This window comes from Pelodiscus sinensis, chromosome 3 (assembly GCF_049634645.1).
Source record: "Pelodiscus sinensis isolate JC-2024 chromosome 3, ASM4963464v1, whole genome shotgun sequence".
Taxonomy (NCBI): Eukaryota; Metazoa; Chordata; order Testudines; family Trionychidae; genus Pelodiscus; species Pelodiscus sinensis.
The window spans coordinates 5,181,434-5,200,248 of NC_134713.1; the positions used below are offsets into that span (position 1 = coordinate 5,181,434).

The following is an 18,815-nucleotide window of genomic DNA, read 5'->3' on the forward strand; positions in this document are numbered from 1 at the left end:
TTCTTGGGGAAAACCTCACCTTTTACTATGTTTGTACAAAGCCTAGTACAAATGAGATTCTGATGTATGACTGGAGCCCTTAGGTGATATGGTTGCACAAAAATAATTTAACATTCAAAACCAAGTCTTTAAAGCTAATTTTCCTTCTTTCATCTTATTATTCACTGGACAAGAGTGACTAGTCCCTAGGGGAGCCCAAGAAATTCCCACTTGATTCTTAGTTGGTGAAATCCAAGTACAGTAATTCCTCATTTAACATGGTAAATACATTTCAGAAAATCATCGTACTAAGTGAAAACGTGTTATGCAGGGTCAATCTTCCCATTGAAAATAATGGAAAAGGTGGGGTTTGTGTTTGCGCTCGCAGCTCCAGCCTGCACTTGTTAGCAGCTGGGACCAGGACATAAGGTTGGGGGAGAAAGGGGCATGGGTTATAGCAGGTAGGGGAGGTGTTTGGCTCTGAGAAAGGAAAGGGGAGGGTAGAGGAGGGAGCTTGCAGCTGGTGGCTGGGTTTCCTGAGCTGGCCAGTTGCTGGCAGCTGCACTGGGCTTCCCCTGCCTCCTTGTAAAGTGGCGGAGGTTCGCAGCTCACAGCACTGTTCTTTGGCGACCTCTCCTCGCTGGATGCAAGGAGGCAGGGGAAGCTCCACTCAGCTGCCGGCGACCCACCAGCTGGGGAAACCCAGCTGCCAGCTGCAAGCGGGAGGGCGGAGGGGAGGGAGTGAGGCATCCGGCCTGAGGGGGTCGCTGGGGAACAGCCCGGTGAGCGGCGAACCTCTGTCACTTTGCAGGGAGGCAAGGAAAGCCCCGCGTGGCTGCCAGCAACCGGCCGGCCGGTCAGGGAAATCATGTTATTGTGGGGACAGTTGTGTTGTTCGAAAAATGTTCCCTAAAAAAAATCGTGCTATCACCAAAACGTGTTAAGTGGGCAGTGTTAAGCGAGGAATTACTGTATACAACTCTGAACAAGATTGGAGTATGTATCCTGATTCATAACTGTCTGTTCTGAAGTTGGAACTCTCACTTGTGGGCCACTCCAGACAGCCTGACACAAGGTACTTAAATAGAGGTAGGTAGTGATTTTCTACCAGCTTAGATATACAGGATAGTTTGAGAGAGAAGTAAACAACTAGCGCACCAAACTGATTGAACAGAATGCAATGGTAGGGTGATATACGTGACTAGCTCAAATAAACAAGAAGTTAAAGGGTGAATAGGATAAGAGCCTTCAAATTAACATGATGGATATGAATTTGCAGTCATATATTTATAACTATATTGTGATTAAAGATCCAATCCTGCAAACCTCTGTTCACAGAGTCCATTTGTCAGAGGGCACTTCTGCTCTGAAAAATCATAGGCGATTTATCACAGCAGAAGTACTTTCCAGGTCAGTTTGTCCCCTACTCCTCAGAAGAGGCAAAAAGGGATGGCAGGAATATAGGTGTCAGCATGTGCACTATTTTTTTTTATTATAAACTCTGCTTCTGAGTCCTAGTGCCCACCTCCTGCAGTATCTACCCCATACCTCACAGACAAGCCTGGTAGCTCTCAGTCCAACAGACTTCCTCACATCCATCACACTGACGGTTGCCCCTGAGAAGCCAAAGGAAGTCAAAGGGATTAGCTGCTTCTGTAGCAGACCAGTAAGCATGGTTCTTTGACAATACTGCGTTCAACTAAATGCCCCTTACCCTACCTCCCATTACCTTGGCTAATAGGGACGAATACAAAGTAGGATGGAAAAAGAGAGTTGAAGCCTAAGTTTTCAAAGCCTGAGAGCTTGCAGATGATACAAAAAGCCTACCCTCCCATAGTGTCAGAAAAAGGAAACAACTGATGGATTTGAATACTTGTTTGCTTTTATGACGTCACACAATTAAGATTGTTCTAAACAAAGGGGGTAGCTTATGCACTTAATTTTTTAACCTTCAAAAATTGCCTACAACCAAAATTGAGAAAGTGTATCAATATACATACACATCCACAGTTTGGTGTTTGCAGGAGGGTTGTGACGTTTTATCTAGATGAAGCAAAAAAACTATGCGACTGATACTGGCGACGGTTAAGAAGGAACTGAGAGAATGGCCGCCAGCACGTGCTCAACTGTCATTTGGAGGTGACTGCGCAATAGTGTGGCATGCACCCGGGGCCGGGAGACTGTTACTAAGAATCACCGATCCGTGACACATCTAAGTGGAGCCCCCATAGGGATCCTAGAAGAAGCAAAAAAAACTATGAGGGCAAAGTTTCAAAAAAAGAGTATTTCTAAATGTTTCTTCTGCATGGTTAGAAATATTCAACTGTGTCCTGAAGAGTTAGCGTGACAAATACGGAGACCTAATTCTAATAATTAAGTGTGTAAAAAAGGTTTTAAGTACCTCTAAGTACAAATTTCAATACTACTTTAACTGTTAGTAATCTGGAAAAAATATATTTTTTCCTAATTGTTCACAATAAATCCTCTGAAGCTTGACACCAAAATCCAGTTACTACCTTTTCCCCCATACCTTTATATTACAGAGTTACATATGTCTAGATTAGACCTAAAGAACACTAAATGTATAGCAGGAAAACTATTCTACATCAGGAGGCATACAACTATACAGGACCTTACTTATACGTTTCTAGGTATTCTGCTCTCTTGATGTTTACTACTTCATAAGATAATGTCTGCTTTTAAGGGTGCACAAACATTTACATTAAAAGTATCTCAAACAAAAACATTTAAATTAATATTAATCAAAAGACATGCATACAGTGGTGCAGAAAGACAATAAAAATTAAATCCTGTTTTGGTTCTATGGAGGGAACAAAATCTACTTGATTAGAATCGTGCCCTTCGATTTCAAAAGAAAGATGTTTCTTGTTGCTCAATGCCTCAAACATGACGACTTTTGTTCTATAAATCAAGTAACAGGGAATACAAACAAGTTTACAAATTGAAAAGCAACTTTAAAAAAAGATAAATTTCAGGTTCCTGCAATACACAAAGATGAACTACAAGGAGCCTTCCTTCCTTGTTCAAATTCAAATTAACCAGGCCTTTTACTTCTATTCACTGTCTCCTTCCTTTTAGATTTTCATTCCTGTTACTATGGGAACCCCCTTGCTGTCAGGCCTTCAAGCGTAGCAACAGGCCAAGCTTAGCAAGGGATGTGAAAGGGGAGAGAGTCAAAGGGCAGAATTTGGCTCATGAGAATCAGAATGCCAACCTTTGTGACAACAAAAGGGGCTGGGTAACCATAGGAACTGAGCTCTGCAGAATAGAGAAAATAGTAGGCGTATCAAGGCCAAACCTACATTATGGGAAACAATGTGTGAAAGGTGCTACTAAATACACAAACATCAAAACACGTACACACTTCTTCACACTTTACTGCGAGAAAAAGATTTTTTACTGTATTTGTACACTCAAACTTAAAAACCTCATAGGCCCAATTATATCCCTTACAATAACAGTTTTACATCTTAAGAATGTCCATATTGGGTCAGAACAAAGGTCCATCTAGGTCAGTATCCTGTCTTCCGACAGTGACCAATGACAGATGCCCCAGAGGGAATGAACAGAACAGGTCATCATCAAGTGATCCCTCTCTTATCACCCTTTTCATACCTCTGACAAAGAGGCAAGGGACACCATTCCTATTCATCCTGGCTAATACCTATTGGAAGACCTAACCTCCATGAATTTATCTAGTTATTTTTTGAACCCTAAGGGAAGAGCAGAGGCAGAGCCTGCATTGGCTGGGAACTGAACCCAGATTGCTGAGAAGGCAGCCATGCTACCCATTACGCTTCCAATGCTCACATGAATATACTTTTATGGTGTTGATTATAGTTACATGAATATGAAACTGGTAAGAGTGAGCACTCTGCTTCCACTGACTTCAGTGGGAGCTGAGGGTGTTTATCTCAGGAAGAAGCTCAGAAGATTGCAGAATTGGGCCATACATAGGAATACATTGCCTTAAAGCTTCAGTACACACAATTAATTTAATCTCCACACACAATACCTCACAGAACATGCAATACAAGATCAGGGATCCAGTTTCTTTTTTTTCTTTTGAATAAATAATAACTTATTTTAGAGACAGTTCTTGAAGCCTTAAGAAGTGTGGCATTCCAAGTCAGCAAAATGCAGTGCACTGCCGAGAAATGCAGAGTTCTTCCATTTTCAGTGTCTAAAAAGCACTCAAAGAATCTAGAGTAGGTGTGTCACAAGAAGCTGCAAGCGAGTGTTATATTTGGTCTGCTAGGAAGGATGGGAAATAGGCATAGTATCCTCAGTGAGTAGAATTACACGTTAGACCTCCCTTGTTCAGCAGCTTCAGGACCTGACTGATCCTGAATGAGGGGATTTGCCCGACCAGGGGAGGTCCCTCTCCTCATGGCCCATGCTGCCCCCCGGCTAGGGCTCCAGCCTGGCCTTGCTGCTGTCCCAGTCCCCCGGGGCTCTCTAGCTGCTGCCAGGGCCAAAGTGCCACAGCCAGAGCTCTGCAACCGCTTGGCTCCATGGCCAGGACCAGAGTTCTGCAGCCAGGACTGGGGCCGGAAGGCTGAAGCTCTGTGGCCAGAGCCGGGACCAGAGGGCTGGGGTGGAGGGGCAGAAGCTCATGGCCAGAACTCCCTGGCTGCTGCTGGGGCTAGAGCTTCCCGGCCACTGGAGCCAGAACTCCCATTTATGCTGCCTGCTCCCTCAGCCCCCCACACTGAGCTCCAGGCTGAGTTGCCAGTCCCCCCTACCATGTTCCTGTCCTGCCGCCAGACCTCCCTGTTCCTGGGCTCTGCAGTCCTGGACCATCCATGGTCAGTGCCAGACCAGAGAGTCCTGGTCAAGGGAAATACAACCTGTACAAGTCCCCAACACTCTTTCTTTTTTTCAGGTGGCAGAGTACAAAACAAGCATGAGGGAGGGAATGCATAAACAAACAATAAGCATGTCTGAGACAAAAACTTGAGCATGATCCTCAGCATTTTTATAATGAATTTAGCTATGTGGTCTCTCTCAAACACAGAGGACTAAAAAATTTGTTCAAAAACAAATCCATTAAACCACCATCTTGTCTGCCTTCAAGTCCATTAAAACTCACTTCTTTGATAGGCTGTAATTTACTGTATGCACTATTAATAGTACAGCAGATGGTAAATTGTGATTAGTTTTGACCAGCTAAGAACTGCCTACATCTTATTTGTAAACCTATCTTCTTTATTCAAAACCTTCAGAGGGGTAGCCAAGTTAGTCTGTAACGGGAAAAACTTAAAAAGCAGCTAATAGTCTAGCAGCACCTCAAAGATTAACAAAGCATGTAGATGATATCATGAGTTTTCATGGGCACAACCCACTTCTTCAGATGACTGAAGTATTAAAAGTCTAGAACCAAGAATAAATAATGGAAGGTGTTGGGGCGGGGGATACGAGTGAGGAAGGAGGGTGAGCATGCAGGGATAGAAGGGAAGCAAATTGTAAGAAATCCAGTTTGAATTTAGTATGAAAAACAGGATAAAAATCCCATCTAAATTCCACAAATTGTTAGAGATAAGCCACAGATGGTCTAGTCATCATAACAAATATAACCTGCATTGGATTATAGTGCACAGTGGGAGAATACTCAAACTGATCTAATCAATTCTTACATGCTTTCTTGTAAGTCTAAATTCTCTTCAGAAGCAAAAAGTGGAATTGCTAAATTTATTTTTCATCTATAAAGTAAAATCTGAAGATCTACATACCATTCCATTTTTTATTGTTTTTTAAAAAAACCTTTGGAGTAAGTCTGGAACATACTGATCATCTCATTAACAAAATAGGAAACGCCATGCGGTTACAATACTACTGTAGTATCAAGAAACTGCCAAATTCATTCTATGCTGTGGCCCTTTGTTGAGGGAGAGCATAATCTCTAACATTTATCCACATTTCTGAAGTGAGCTAGAGATTTTTCTCCAAGACCAATGAGAGTCTTCATAGCTCAGTCCTTGTAATTGCTTTAAATTTTACCACTGCTCTTAGCATACTAGTGATCTAAAGAAATTCACAAATGTGCAGGAAAGGAGAAGGTAGCCCAAGAAGTTAGCCCCCTGCACTCCCTAGAAGTGGAAGCAATTTGATTTTTTTTTGAGAGACAGATTTAAAGATTTACTTGAATATTACACTCAATTAATATAAAGATTTCTCTTCTAATAGAGAAAAGCTGTGAGTGTTGTGGTGAGACAGGACAGGAAAAGGAATGGAAGGGAGGGGTCACCATCCTTTATGGCAAGTGTTGGGAATCTTTTTTGGGCCAGGAGCCGCTAACCCATAGAAAAATCAGTTGGGGGTTGCACTCAAGCAAAAACAAAAACAAACCCCACAATCCTCATTGAGGTGGCCCCCAAATGAGAAAGACATTCTTCACATTCCCCTCACACACCAGAACCTTGAAGGGCCCAGGCCCAGATTTTGTGTGCGCTAGCCCAATGAGGGGGCCAGAGCACCAGTGCGGGGGCTCCCCCCAGCACTGAAGAGTCGAGCCTTGGGGGTTGGATCCAGACAAGCCAGGGGCCACATCAGACCCTTGGCCTTAGGGTCCCCACCTCTGCTTTATGGCAATGCAAGGAACACTACAAGACATCACTACATTGAAGTAATAATTTTAAAAAAATCTGTTAGCCCATGGCCATGACTGACACCATTTGACTACATTTTATGTAAAACAATCATTTGACTATTTGAAATAAGTTTGTGTATGTGTTCCAACTTTCCTAACAATTCTTTTTAAGTCTCTGCCAGATGCTGCAGAATTAGCCACAGGACAGAGCAGATCCATCTGTCTCCATGACCCTGAAAACAAGTCTATTGTGAATAGAAGTTGTTTAAGATGCAGATCATCCTACTTTAAATTGCTTTCTTAAATAAAACCAATGATCTTCATTTGCTTACAGTAAATTGCAGTCCAAAAGACCTTATATCCATTAATACCCAAATTTTGTTTCTATATTTGCAGTTTAATCTCAATGCAAAATACTATCCTCTTCCTTGCATACGGGAAGGCACAAACAAGCCAGGAGTACATTTTCCAGTCTTCCTTCATCTGTGAACAGTGCCTTTATTTAAAAAAATATCTTAAAATGAGCTTTCCCCCCCCCCCCCCCACAATCCCTCATATTTTGAAGATTTTAATCACAGTTGTGCAATAAGAATTTATGTAGAATTTTATAATCCCAAATAGAGAGTCTAAGAGACCAGAATACAATATGACTGAAGTTATTCTTTAGAAAATCTACAGCATTCCAATGGGATAAAGAATGCTGATTGGTCAGGAGAAGGAAACCAAGGCCATGATTACAAAACCAGACAAGTAGAGTTGTGTGGAGATTATCAGAGCACCCAGCAATCTGAATATGTAAAACCTTTAATTTGTCTAAGACAAAGGTCTGCTCATCACCCTACCACTCTTCCTTGCAGCACTGAAAATTTTAGCTTTAGACACCTCACCAGTTCCCCTACATCAGGGGTGGGCAATAGTTTTTGAAAAGGTGCCATTTGAAAAATGAAAGAGATCCCGCCTCCCATGCAGCTTCCAGGCATCACGTCAGCAGGGGTTGGGAGCTGTGAGCCCTTTCAACTCCTGCTATTTCAAGGGCTCCCTGCTCCAGGCCTCGCTGCTAGTGTGTTGCCTGGGAGCTGGGACTCAAGAGCCCTTTTAACTGCTTCTATTTAAAATGCTTGCGCCTTCCTGCGGCTGTTTCCTGACAGCTGCGGGGTCACACGAGCCCTTTAAATAAAACCAGTTGAAAGGGCTCACACATCCCAGGTCCCAGGCAATGCATTAAGGGGCGGGGTCAGGAACTGCCATGTGGCCTGGGTAAAAGAGCTAGGCAGGCCAAATTTGGCCCCGACAGGCTCTTACCCATCTCTGCCCTAAATTATGCTGGTCTTCTCCTTGGATCATGCCTTTCTATGTCATTTAGTGTAACTGCTCAGATTAAACAGATTCCACGCATCTCACAATGCAAGGTAATCTTCACTTTTTCTGTTACACCACTTTAGCCTGAAACTAGTATGCATTCTAGTTCCATCAGGTTTAGTACTCCAATTCTGAATAGACTCCTGGGTTACTGCCTCAGTAACAGCCTCTCATCCTGAACTGCTTCCATCTTCTGTGACAGGCATCAGAGAGGTAGCCCTGTTAGTCTGTTTCAGCCAAGAAACAAGGAGCACCAGCTCCTGCCTGACTTCCCTTGCATCTGTGAGAGGCAGCAAGGAGGGGCAGGTGGGTCCATGGAGTCAGCATGTGCAGAGGGCTTGCTTGAAAGCTGGCTCCTCACCTGTATTGGCTCCCATCTGCCCCCCCATCACCCTCTGTGCTGCTGCCTCTCTATTAGAGGTACTCATATGCTTTGTCCACCTATGAATGTAGAGTGCTAATGTGTCATTAGTGTGTTGCTCAAAAGAGCTGAGAAGGTTTCACTGAACAGATAGGCTGTACCTTAATCTTTGTAAATTCTTGTTTCCAGAGGTTTAAGGCTAGCCATTCTGGAAGGACACTAGAAGCCTGAGGGCAACCTTATATTAACTAAATTTAGAGGCATTTAATCTAGCTGTGTACATGTCATACTACAGATTGTGTAATTGTGAATTGAAGGCTGTAGAATCAGCTTGATTAGGGATAAGGATGGAGACCTGAGAGGAAGAATGGACTGCTGGTAATTCACAGTCAAATCCATACAACCAGCCTATGTCCTAACTTTGATTACAAATGCTAAATTGCATTAAAATTATAGTATTTTGCTAGTCACTTTTAGATATGAAAAATAAACCATAAGATAACTCTTTCCCAAATGAGAATGAGATGATCCATGGCATCATGTATGATGATTATCCACGATTTAATATGTTAGCGCAATCCACACAAGGCAGGAGTTCTAAAATTTTTCCTAAAAACATGGATCCACTACCTGCATTTCACTTACAGGAACTGATACAAATGAGGGGGAAAAAAAATCCATAAACTGTGTACAGACACATTTTCTGCATTTTCAGACATAAAGAGCTTTGAATACATAAAAAATATTGGTTGTTCTAAAATAGTACACACATTTACAATTTGCACATGAATAATTGGTATTCATCAGTGCTGGACAGCTCCTAGTGGCGATGCTCAACAATTTGGACAGCTCAACATGACCAATATGATTTAATCCAGAGCAGCACAGCACATAAGGTTTTTTTTTATTACTATTTTTATTTATTTAAATGTGCTTTGAAAAGTGTTTTCCAGTTGGGTGCATAATCCAATGCCCACAAATAGATTTATTTTTCTTAATATTGCAAATTAGTAAACTATTCACAGTATGCAAATTTAGAGAAATCTATTCAGTTTACCATTGCTCCATTTAGGAGAGAAGATATGTAACAATTTTCACCTTGGTCTAATATTTAAGAGTGGACTTGGACAGATATTTTGCTGTAATAGGTGGCATGTGTCAGCAGTCAAAATAACCAATTCAGCTAAGAGATCCTTTATGACAGAATTACCTTCTAGTCCCTTGAATGAATAAACTCTTCCCCCGTCCCCTTCCAGATTTCAAAAGGCCTTATTGAAGGAGCAGAGTAGGAAGCTTATGGCTTTATCTTTCCTGAGAGTAAACAGGAGGGGAGGATACAATCACAGTTCCACAAATTCTTAAGGTTTCATTTATCATCCAGTCTGTAATGTATCCATTTTCCTTTTTTCAGTCAGGATGATGCAAACAGACACACAGATCCAGTCACAAAAACATGGATTATCTTGTCTTTACTTTATGGTTATGATAAAGGCTATTCAAGGAATGAAACGGAGCATACTCCCACATGACAGTCTCATAAGTGAGCCAGGAAAGTGTCTAAAGGAAATCACTGTAAGGTGAATATGACCTACGAAACTCCTGGTGCCCATTGTCAAAGGCACAAGACTCTCTGGATCTAGCTTCTATAGCAGGGGTCGGCAACCCCTGACGTGTATGCCACAAGTAGCACGTGAGCAGACTTTTACTGGCACACTGGGCGGGAGCTCAGCCCAACCCCTCCTCCCCATGTAGCGGGGAGCCAGTGCTGTGGCTCCAGCCTCAGCCACACAGCTGCAGACTGAAAGTACCAGCTCTGGCTTCCTATTGAGGGAGGGGGTGAAGGAGAGGCATGCCCATGTTCCTGGCACTGCTTTCTGCTTCGGGAGTTGATGGGAGTGGGGGTGTGGCAGGGCCTGACCAGCAGAGCTGGAACTGGGCAGCTGGCATATGTGGTGCATAAGGGCCAGGGCTGTGCCATGCTACTCCCAGTGGGCTCTGTGTGGGAGCAGGGAGCCCCTTTCCCAGCGCCCCACTGCACCTAGCTGGGCTGGAGCCAGCCTTGGGCTTTGCCTGCCCCATCTCCAGAGCTGCAACCTGCAGGCAAAGGGCTGGGCCGGGCACAGTAGAGACTCTGCCCTCCTCTCCCCCCCCCTTCCTCTCCTTGCTCCAGTGTTGCAAGTCCTAGGACTGCTGCTCTGGCAGTGAGTGTGCTGGAGGCACAGGGATGTGGGGACAAAAGGGGAGGGTGAAAAAGGATACGGTGGCAGAATGGGAAGGGGCAGAGATCGCACTGAGGGGCATGGTGCAATGCAGGGGATCAGGCTGCGGGGACAAGGAGGGAATCATGGGGCTGAGCGAAGCCGGAGCAGAAGGAAGATGTGAGGGGGGGATACAATTTTACTTTGCAGAAACTGCACTTTCTTTAGTCCCCACTTCTTTGCCTCTCTCCCCAATTAGCTATTTGGCTGCATTCTCACCCTCTCACCTTTTCTGTGTTACTACCCCAACTCCCTCCTGTCCCCAAACTCCCTCTTGTACCCCCATCCCACACCCTCTCCTGCCATCCAACTCTCTTCCAGATCCTACCCTCCTCACCCTGTCTTGCTCCCCACCTCCCACACAGATCCTGCATCCATATCCCACTCGCTAGCTGCTGTCCCACACCTTGAATGCCTCATTTTTGTTCCCACCCAAGAGCCTAACAGGGTCCACAAAATCCACTAACTCTGGAACCCCAGAAAAGTAAATCTGGCCTATGGGAAGCCCTGAACCTCAGCGTTTCCTGTTCCTTCTCCTCACCCTGTGGGGACTGGAGTGCCAGAAGAGTGAAGTGTCGCAGTTGGGGACCATATCAGTGAGGGTTGGGGGCTTTGGGAAGAGATTTTTTGCTTCTCATGTGTGTGGTCCCCAACTGATTTTTCTGTGGAACAGTGACCCCCAACCTAAAAAAGGTTCCCCACCCTTGCCATAAGGAAAACATTGAAAGCTTGTGTATTGGATATAATATTTTATTTTATTTAAAATGAAGTTTGATAAACTAACACGAGAAAGTTAAAACACTTAATCTGTTTAATAATTTAAATTAAACTGTTCTCCCTAGCTGCAGCACTAGCAAAATAGCTCCGGCGTGATTATGTAATTAAGGGTGAGTTTCCATTAGCAACTGGTAGCTGGTAGTCCATGGAAAGGTTTGCATTGACCCAGGTAGTCCATGGGGCATGCAGTGGAGAGAGCCTATTTCCTCCCGCACTCCCCCGGAAGAGTGCCATGGCCCAGGGCAGGAGGATTAAATCTTGGCATGTCACTTCAGAAAGGCTGCTAACCCATTCTAAAGTTTGTCAAAGGATGCCATGTAAGATTGCTACTGAAAGCCTGCATCACACTGATCATCACTGAAAAATGTTGAGAGAGTAATGCTTAAGCCTCTGAGGCCTGTCACCAGAAGATGAGAATCACATCCTGCCTCAAAAAGAAATTTCTTTAACTGTTCATCTGGTTATATGTGTATTAAGTATTGAATACTTTACAATGAATGCCTAGTCCGAACAAAATGCTTAGTCAAGTGATTTCCTAGGAGATATTCCATACTGGAAGAGAACGAAGATGTTAAAATGTATGTAATTGATTAACCATATAACTGCTGAAAATTTCAAGGGTTACATGCAGGGCAGCAGCTGGTTCCTGCCTGCCATCCTGCTCCCAGAGAGCCAGCTGCTGCTCCGTGGTGCTGCCTCTGTATCAGAGGGTATGTCTACATTGCAGTGTTTTTCTGGAATAATGTCCATTGTTCCGGAAAAACAATACTTGCGTCCACACTGCAATTGTGTTCTTTCAACAAAAAGTCGAAAGACGGAAGGCTTTTTCTGACGGCGATAAACCTCTTTCTACGAGGAAGAACGCCTTTCCTGAAAAGTTTTTTCGGAACAAGGCATGCGTGGACATGGAGGAGGAAGTTCTTTCAAAAAAGAGACTTCCAGGAAATAACACAGGTGCCCTGCTGGCCACTCTATCCACACTCATCATAACTCTATAGCAGTGGTCCCCAACCTTTATGGGCTCCCGGGCGCCCGGGGGCGGGGCCACTCATGCGCCGGGCGCCCGGGGGCGGGGCCGCGCATCCTGGGGCACACCAGGGCCAGGGCCGCCCGAGCCCCTTGTGCCGTGGGCCCGGGGCTGGCGCCGCCGCCCGAGCTGCATGCTTGGGGCCGGCACCGGCGCCGCGCGCCCGCATGTGCCCCGGGGCTGGGGCCGCCCAAGCGCCGCGCACCAGGCGCCGGTGCGTGTCGCGCGCCTAGGGCCGGCGCCTCCAGTGCGCCGCGCGCCGGGGGGGGGAGGGGGGAGCCAGCCCGGGTTGTCGGCGGGCGCCTACAAATGCCCCGGCGGGCGCCATGGGGCCCGCGGGCACCGCGTTGGGGACCACTGCTCTATAGTTCCTGTCTCCTGGCAGCTCTTAAAGCTGCAGGTACCCGGGACAAGGCTTGTGGCAGGAAGCCTGCTCTGGGAGCTGCACCTCACCGCGTGGCTCACATTGCCACACTTTTCCAGACCCATGTCCCAGCCTTAAGCCCCTCCGAAAGCCCACTGGCTCTCACAGGGAGCATGTCCAGGGCTCCCAGGAGCCTGCTGGGGCACAAAAAAGCATGTACTATAGTTAATCAAGTGCAATAGTTATACATTTAAAAGAGGCAAAACATGGAATCAAATTCCATATAATAAAGTACTAATATTACCTGTTGGTATCACACAAAGAACACAATCTCACAGCTTAGATGGGACGTAGAGTGAGAGAGAGAAAAAAAAAAAAAAAGATAGGAACAATACCTTACACAAAATGCGAGAATAGGATTGTGTGTGCAATTCCTTCACAGTACTATTGGAAAGTCAACTAGCATTCAAACTCCCACTGACTTTGATCAAATTACAGCTAAGCTCTATGGAAGAGAATTACTGAGACACTGTGAATGGTAGGACAAGAGAGTCCTAATAGTCAAACAAGGGGGGCAGTAGAAAAGACTCCCAAGTGATGGTGCTTCAACCTTCTACAAGAGATATTCACGAACAGATCAGGCAAATTAGCAGGAATGATCGTTATACTATAAATGAATATACTGCATGAGGTACTGCAGTCCTACAAAAAGCTGGGGGAGAGGCAATCAAGGCAGATAAATCTAGACAAGACTAGCTGGGTTATTCTATAGGTAAAGAATAGTAAGGTACCTTTACAATATCAAAAAATGTTTAAGTTTACCAATCTGTCTGCTGGGATACTGAACAGAAGAAGATCAAAAGGAATGATTTGCCACACAAATATTATTGTAACCTGAGAAAGCAACATAACTAGAAGCTACCCGACTAGTTTGTGAATTTATTCAACAGAACAATGGACAACACAACCTGTACTAACTAAGGATGCAAACATATTCTTCCATCCAACCATAGAACGTCAGAAGGATTTATTTTTGTAACTATGTCCTCCACTGGTTGTTTAGCATTACTGTATAAAAGTAGTTTATTGAAAAGTGCTTTAAACTACCTTTTGATGACATTTCAAATATGCACTCTCAATAGGCCAAAAATATGTAAAGCTTGAACCCTTGAGTACTTTTGAATGCAAAGAGATGTAATTATTGTTCATGTATGTATGAATGTGGTTACACATTTGTAGTAATTCTTATAAGTACATTTTATGGAATATTTGTAATGCAAACGGCATGTGGACACTTTACACTTTTCAAAATAATAAGACAACAGGCAGAATACTGAAACATAATACATATTTTATATAACTCTCCTTCTCATCAATTCCAACTACAAAATAATCGCATGATCAATTAAAGGCCTACAAACAAACATATTTTTGAAAGAAAGACTAATTCTTACCTCCATTGCTAATGCTGCTGTTTGCTGGTCATAATGATTCAAAAGATTAGGCATAAAAGTGGTATTGTAAGGCAGGTCTTGACACATCCTCAAGATGATGGGCTCACAAGAAAACAGACTGTGTCCACTTGAATGCCCCACCAAAACATCCAAGAACAAAAGAGTGCAGATCAAGCTAGTTGCCATCCTTGAACATGTGAATGGGAGCCAGTTACTGAGACCTGTCAGATTACTCAATGTAAACTTTCATATACACATGTACTGAAGGTTTAGCTTTAATGCCAGTATTTTTGCTGCTTGTTTGTTAAGATTCTTCAAAAATTGAAATAAAATTTGTGCTGACAGTCTTATTCACTCAGTCCATCAGAAGACTTCAGATACAGATGGCACATCTCTTCTTTTCACATTATATACATTGTATTAGGTGAATGTGTCAAGTTGATTAACCACATTCCCACAGGATAGAATCCATCCTGGTAAAACAGAGCTGAGCTGTACTTCTTTTATGAAACAGCCTAAAAAACAAACAAACAAACCAGTAAACCCACTATAGTTCAGTTAACTTCAAAATTAAACTTTAGTTCATTAATATACAACAATATTAGCAGAACACAAATAAATTATTCTCTACAAGACCAAAAGGGCTAATGTTCCAAAAATAGCCTGCTCTTTCAACAGGGAAGGAAGCAAAGTATAAGTGCCAGTGTTTCTATGTGATGAATCCTAAATAATTCCACACACATTAAGGCCTAGTCTATATTAAAACTTGCAACAAGCCAGCTACAGCACTCAGACGTGTAAAAAAATCCACACCTCTGAGAGCACAGCCATGCCGATGACCTAAACTCTGGTTGAGTCAGTTAGGTCAATGGAAAAATAGTTCAATGGACTCTGCCACTGTTACTCACAAAGGCAGAGTTCCCACCTGCAACTGAATTTACAAATTTGGAACCGTAATTCTTCAGAGAGCAACTGAGTTTTCTATGTAGTTATTTTTAGCAGAATATTTACAAGTGTTCACAGATGAAACATTTAAATTGATCAATTTTTAAGTTTTGGATTTTATTTCTCTAAGCAATTCAATACATACAGTGATAAATCTCAAGCAGACTAATTTTGAAAGAAAAATAGTTATTCTTTATTCAAGATAATCTAATTGAATTATGTTGCAGGACTGCTCAAATCAGCTACTTATGTTTTAAGATTAAGCTGGCCTGTGACTCAACAGTCGCGCTCATGCCTATTCCCTGGAAGAACCTTTAGCCACACCGAGCAGATGAGCTGGAATATAAAAGAGTAGACATAGAAAGGGCCCTTGGCAACAGAGTTTTAGAAGAGAAACAAGTGGAGACAGTAGAGGATTGGCTGCCCTAGTACTACCGCTTCTGCTAACTAGCACTCTAAGCAGCATCAGACTGTGCAAAAGCCTCTGCTCTGAGGCATCAGCATATCAAATGACACCATAGTGCTGTTGCCTCAGTAAGCCTGGGAACCAAGGCAACAGCAGCAGGGAACTACTTCAAGCACTGATGCATAGACACAGAGGCACTGGATTCCCTCTAGTCAAGGTCTCCCAACATGACTTCATTCTCTTATACAGAACTGTCCCGTCTGTAGGATGATTCAGGGTGACCGTCCAGGCCCCTTGTTTTGAAGGGGCCCACATCAGTATGATCCCCTACAATGAATTAACCAACTACACAACAACAACAATCCATAGCACAAGTAGGGTTTTTACATAGATCTTATGTTGCTAGACAGTTATATAAAACTGAGAGAAACTATTTGCAAGGCCAGAACTGTAGTTAAACTGACACTAAAGCTAGAGCTAACAGATTCAGAATTTATAACCTGAACTATCCATACCTTTAAAAGAAAAACGCTTAAGTAAAACTAAAATGCAGAAAACATAAGGACTGCAATATGAAAAGCCAAATATGTCCCTGTACCCCAACTGTGAATTCTAATAGTTTTAAACTAGAATCAAGAGTTAGAAGTAGCTGATTTATGCTTTGGTATAAGGATGTTAAATTGCAGTTAACTGACTAGTGAAGTTGACGATGGAATTTCCATTGACTACTCCCGCATTCCTCCTCTGAATCCTACAAGAGCTCCCGAATGGGGGAGGGATAGCTCAGTGGTTTGAGCATTGGCCTACTAAACCCAGGGTTGTGAGTTCAATCCTTGCGGAGGCCATTTAGGGATTTGGGGCAAAAAATTCATCAGGGATGGTACTTGGTCCTGCTGTGAAGGCAGGGGACTGGACTCAATGACCTTGCAAGGTCCCTTCCAGTTCTAGGAGATAGGCAATCTCCATTATTAATGTGGAATTCCACATGCAGCCTTGGGAGCCAGCTTTGAAATGTACAAGAGTCCCCAGCGAGGGCTCTTGTGCGTTTTAAAGCCACAGTGCCCTCATGGAGCCCAGGGTCAGTGGGGGACTCCACGGCTGATCCCAGGTTCTGAGTGGCATTTCCCTAGAACCTGGGGTCAGCTGAAATGTCACGTGGAGCCCAGGATCATCTGGGGAGTCCCAAGCTGACTCCAGGCTCCACAGCGCTGCCCCTTTGAAACGCCGAGATGGCGTTTTAAAGGGGCAGTGCCACACAGCTGAGCTGGGGATCTGCTGTGTGGCAGCTGCCTCTTTGAAACACCGCCCTGATGTTTCCAAAGGGCAGCGCCATGGAGCCCGGGGTCAGCTGGGGAAACCCCAGCTGACCCCGGGCTCCATGGCACTGCCCCTTGGAATGCTGCTTCCACATTTCAATGGGGTAGCGTGCACAGTTGATCCCCTTTGAAATGCCAAGGCAGCAAAAGGAGGAAGGGGGGAGTCAACTAGTCCTTAACATCCTTACTTTGGTATAGACAAGAATAAGTACAATTTTCCATTTCCTGGAGGCAATATTTCTGACCACACTAGCTTTTTTTGTTCATCAGACGTATGAAACATACAAAATATACTTGCACACACATTCATCTATTTTAGTGATTGCATCAGGAGGCACCAACCCACCTATCTTGAGACGTTAGAGAAACTGTAGGCCAGAGGATCTGGAAATAGCAAGTTGGCCAGTTAGTTGTGGACTTCAAAAGACTAACTATAACCACATGCAATTTGTCCCTTGTATCAAGTCTTAGTAAGAATATTATTACATACATCTTAGATGACGGGTACCAACTCTTTAAGCATAAAAGTCATATTAAAAAATAAGTTTCACAATTAACAGTGCCAGAGAGATCAAGAGCAAGCATATTTAAGGAATGGGAAGACTGCACAGATGGATGTGTTCCTGGAGCACAAACACAAAGAGGAATGCAAAGGAAGTATTTTCAGTATGAGACTTAGCCTCACCAATCCAGTTACCAGGGAAGAAACACAAAGTATTCCTCACTCCCTATCAGTCTACTCGGATTCCTGACAGAGGACTAAAACTGTATTTCCCCCTTTATACATATACTCCTTCAAGTACAACTATTGGGGAACATCACCACAACTTCAGACTCCCTCCCCACAGCCACTTCTGATACAGGAAGAATGTGGGGGGAGGGCACTCCCAACAGTCCACTTTAATTACAGTCAGGGGTACAGAAACCACAAGGCAATTTTCTCCTACTCCATTTCTGTTACAAATTAAGTGGAAAGCCCCACTACATCCCCTCCCATTTCAATAAGATATGGAAGACACCCACCACACACCTTCCCCCATTGCAGTTACAGAGAGGAGAGAACACACTATATCCCCCCTCATTCTAGTGTTAGAATGAGGGAGGGGGAACCAAACTATATTTTCCCCATACACTCCATTTCAATTACAGACTAAATAGGGGGGACCCTGCCACATACTCTTCCCCCAACCTACTCAGAGTCTCTCCCCTCCACACTCCATTGTGGGTCCAGGTGGGGTGGGGCCGGGGTGGAAGGGAGAAGCTCCCCATCAACACACCGCAGCCTCCAGAAAGAGGGTGATTTCTCCCTCTTCTTTCATGTCTGGGAGATTTAGGGGAGGGGGACATGGAGCAGTTCACCTGCCATCTCTCAGCTCAGTCCCCTCCTACCCCAGCTGCACTCCTGTCCCCAACCCCAGGTGTCATCCTACCCTGGGGCTTTCCTGCCCCCCCCCAGTCTCCCTCCTACCCCGGGTGCACTCCCCCCACCTCAATCCCCCTCCTATCTCGGGTGCGCTCCCGCCACCTCCCACCATCCCAGCTGTGCTCCTGCCCCCAACCCCAGGTGTCCTCCTATACTGGGGCTTTCCTGCCCCCCCCCCCAGTTCCCCTCCTACCCTGGGACTTTCATGCCCCCCCACCTCCAGTCCCCCCCCACCCTGGGTGCGCTCCCGCCACCACCCCACCCCAGTCCCCCTCCTACCTCGGGTGCGCTCCTGCCCCCCCGCCCCAGTCCCCCTCCTACCCCGGGTGCGCTCCTGCCCCCCCGCCCCAGTCCCCCTCCTACTCCGGGTGCGCTCCTGCCCCCCCCCCCCGCCCCAGTCCCCCTCCTACCTCGGGTGCGCTCCTGCCCCCCCCCCCGCCCCAGTCCCCCTCCTACCCCGGGTGCGCTCCTGCCCCCCCCCCGCCCCAGTCCCCCTCCTACTCCGGGTGCGCTCCTGCCCCCCCCCGCCCCAGTCC

At 44.9% G+C, this 18,815-nt stretch overlaps 1 protein-coding gene across 7 annotated transcripts in view; it reads right to left on the minus strand.

Moving 5' to 3' along the window:
- Window positions 1-18,815, minus strand: part of FZD3 (frizzled class receptor 3) — an 85,429-nt gene that overhangs the window by 66,037 nt on the left and 577 nt on the right. For 4 of the 7 annotated variants that reach the window (XM_075923277.1, XM_075923276.1, XM_075923271.1 and 1 more), the window contains exon 2: window positions 14,190-14,704. In XM_075923277.1, coding sequence (XP_075779392.1) covers window positions 14,190-14,375 — 186 coding nt within the window. In that variant the 5' untranslated portion in view covers window positions 14,376-14,704. Of the gene's footprint in view, window positions 1-1,527; window positions 1,596-14,189; window positions 14,705-17,202; window positions 17,298-18,815 lie in introns of those variants that run through there. The other 3 variants (XM_025181488.2, XM_075923274.1, XM_075923273.1) reach the window with 2 other exon arrangements.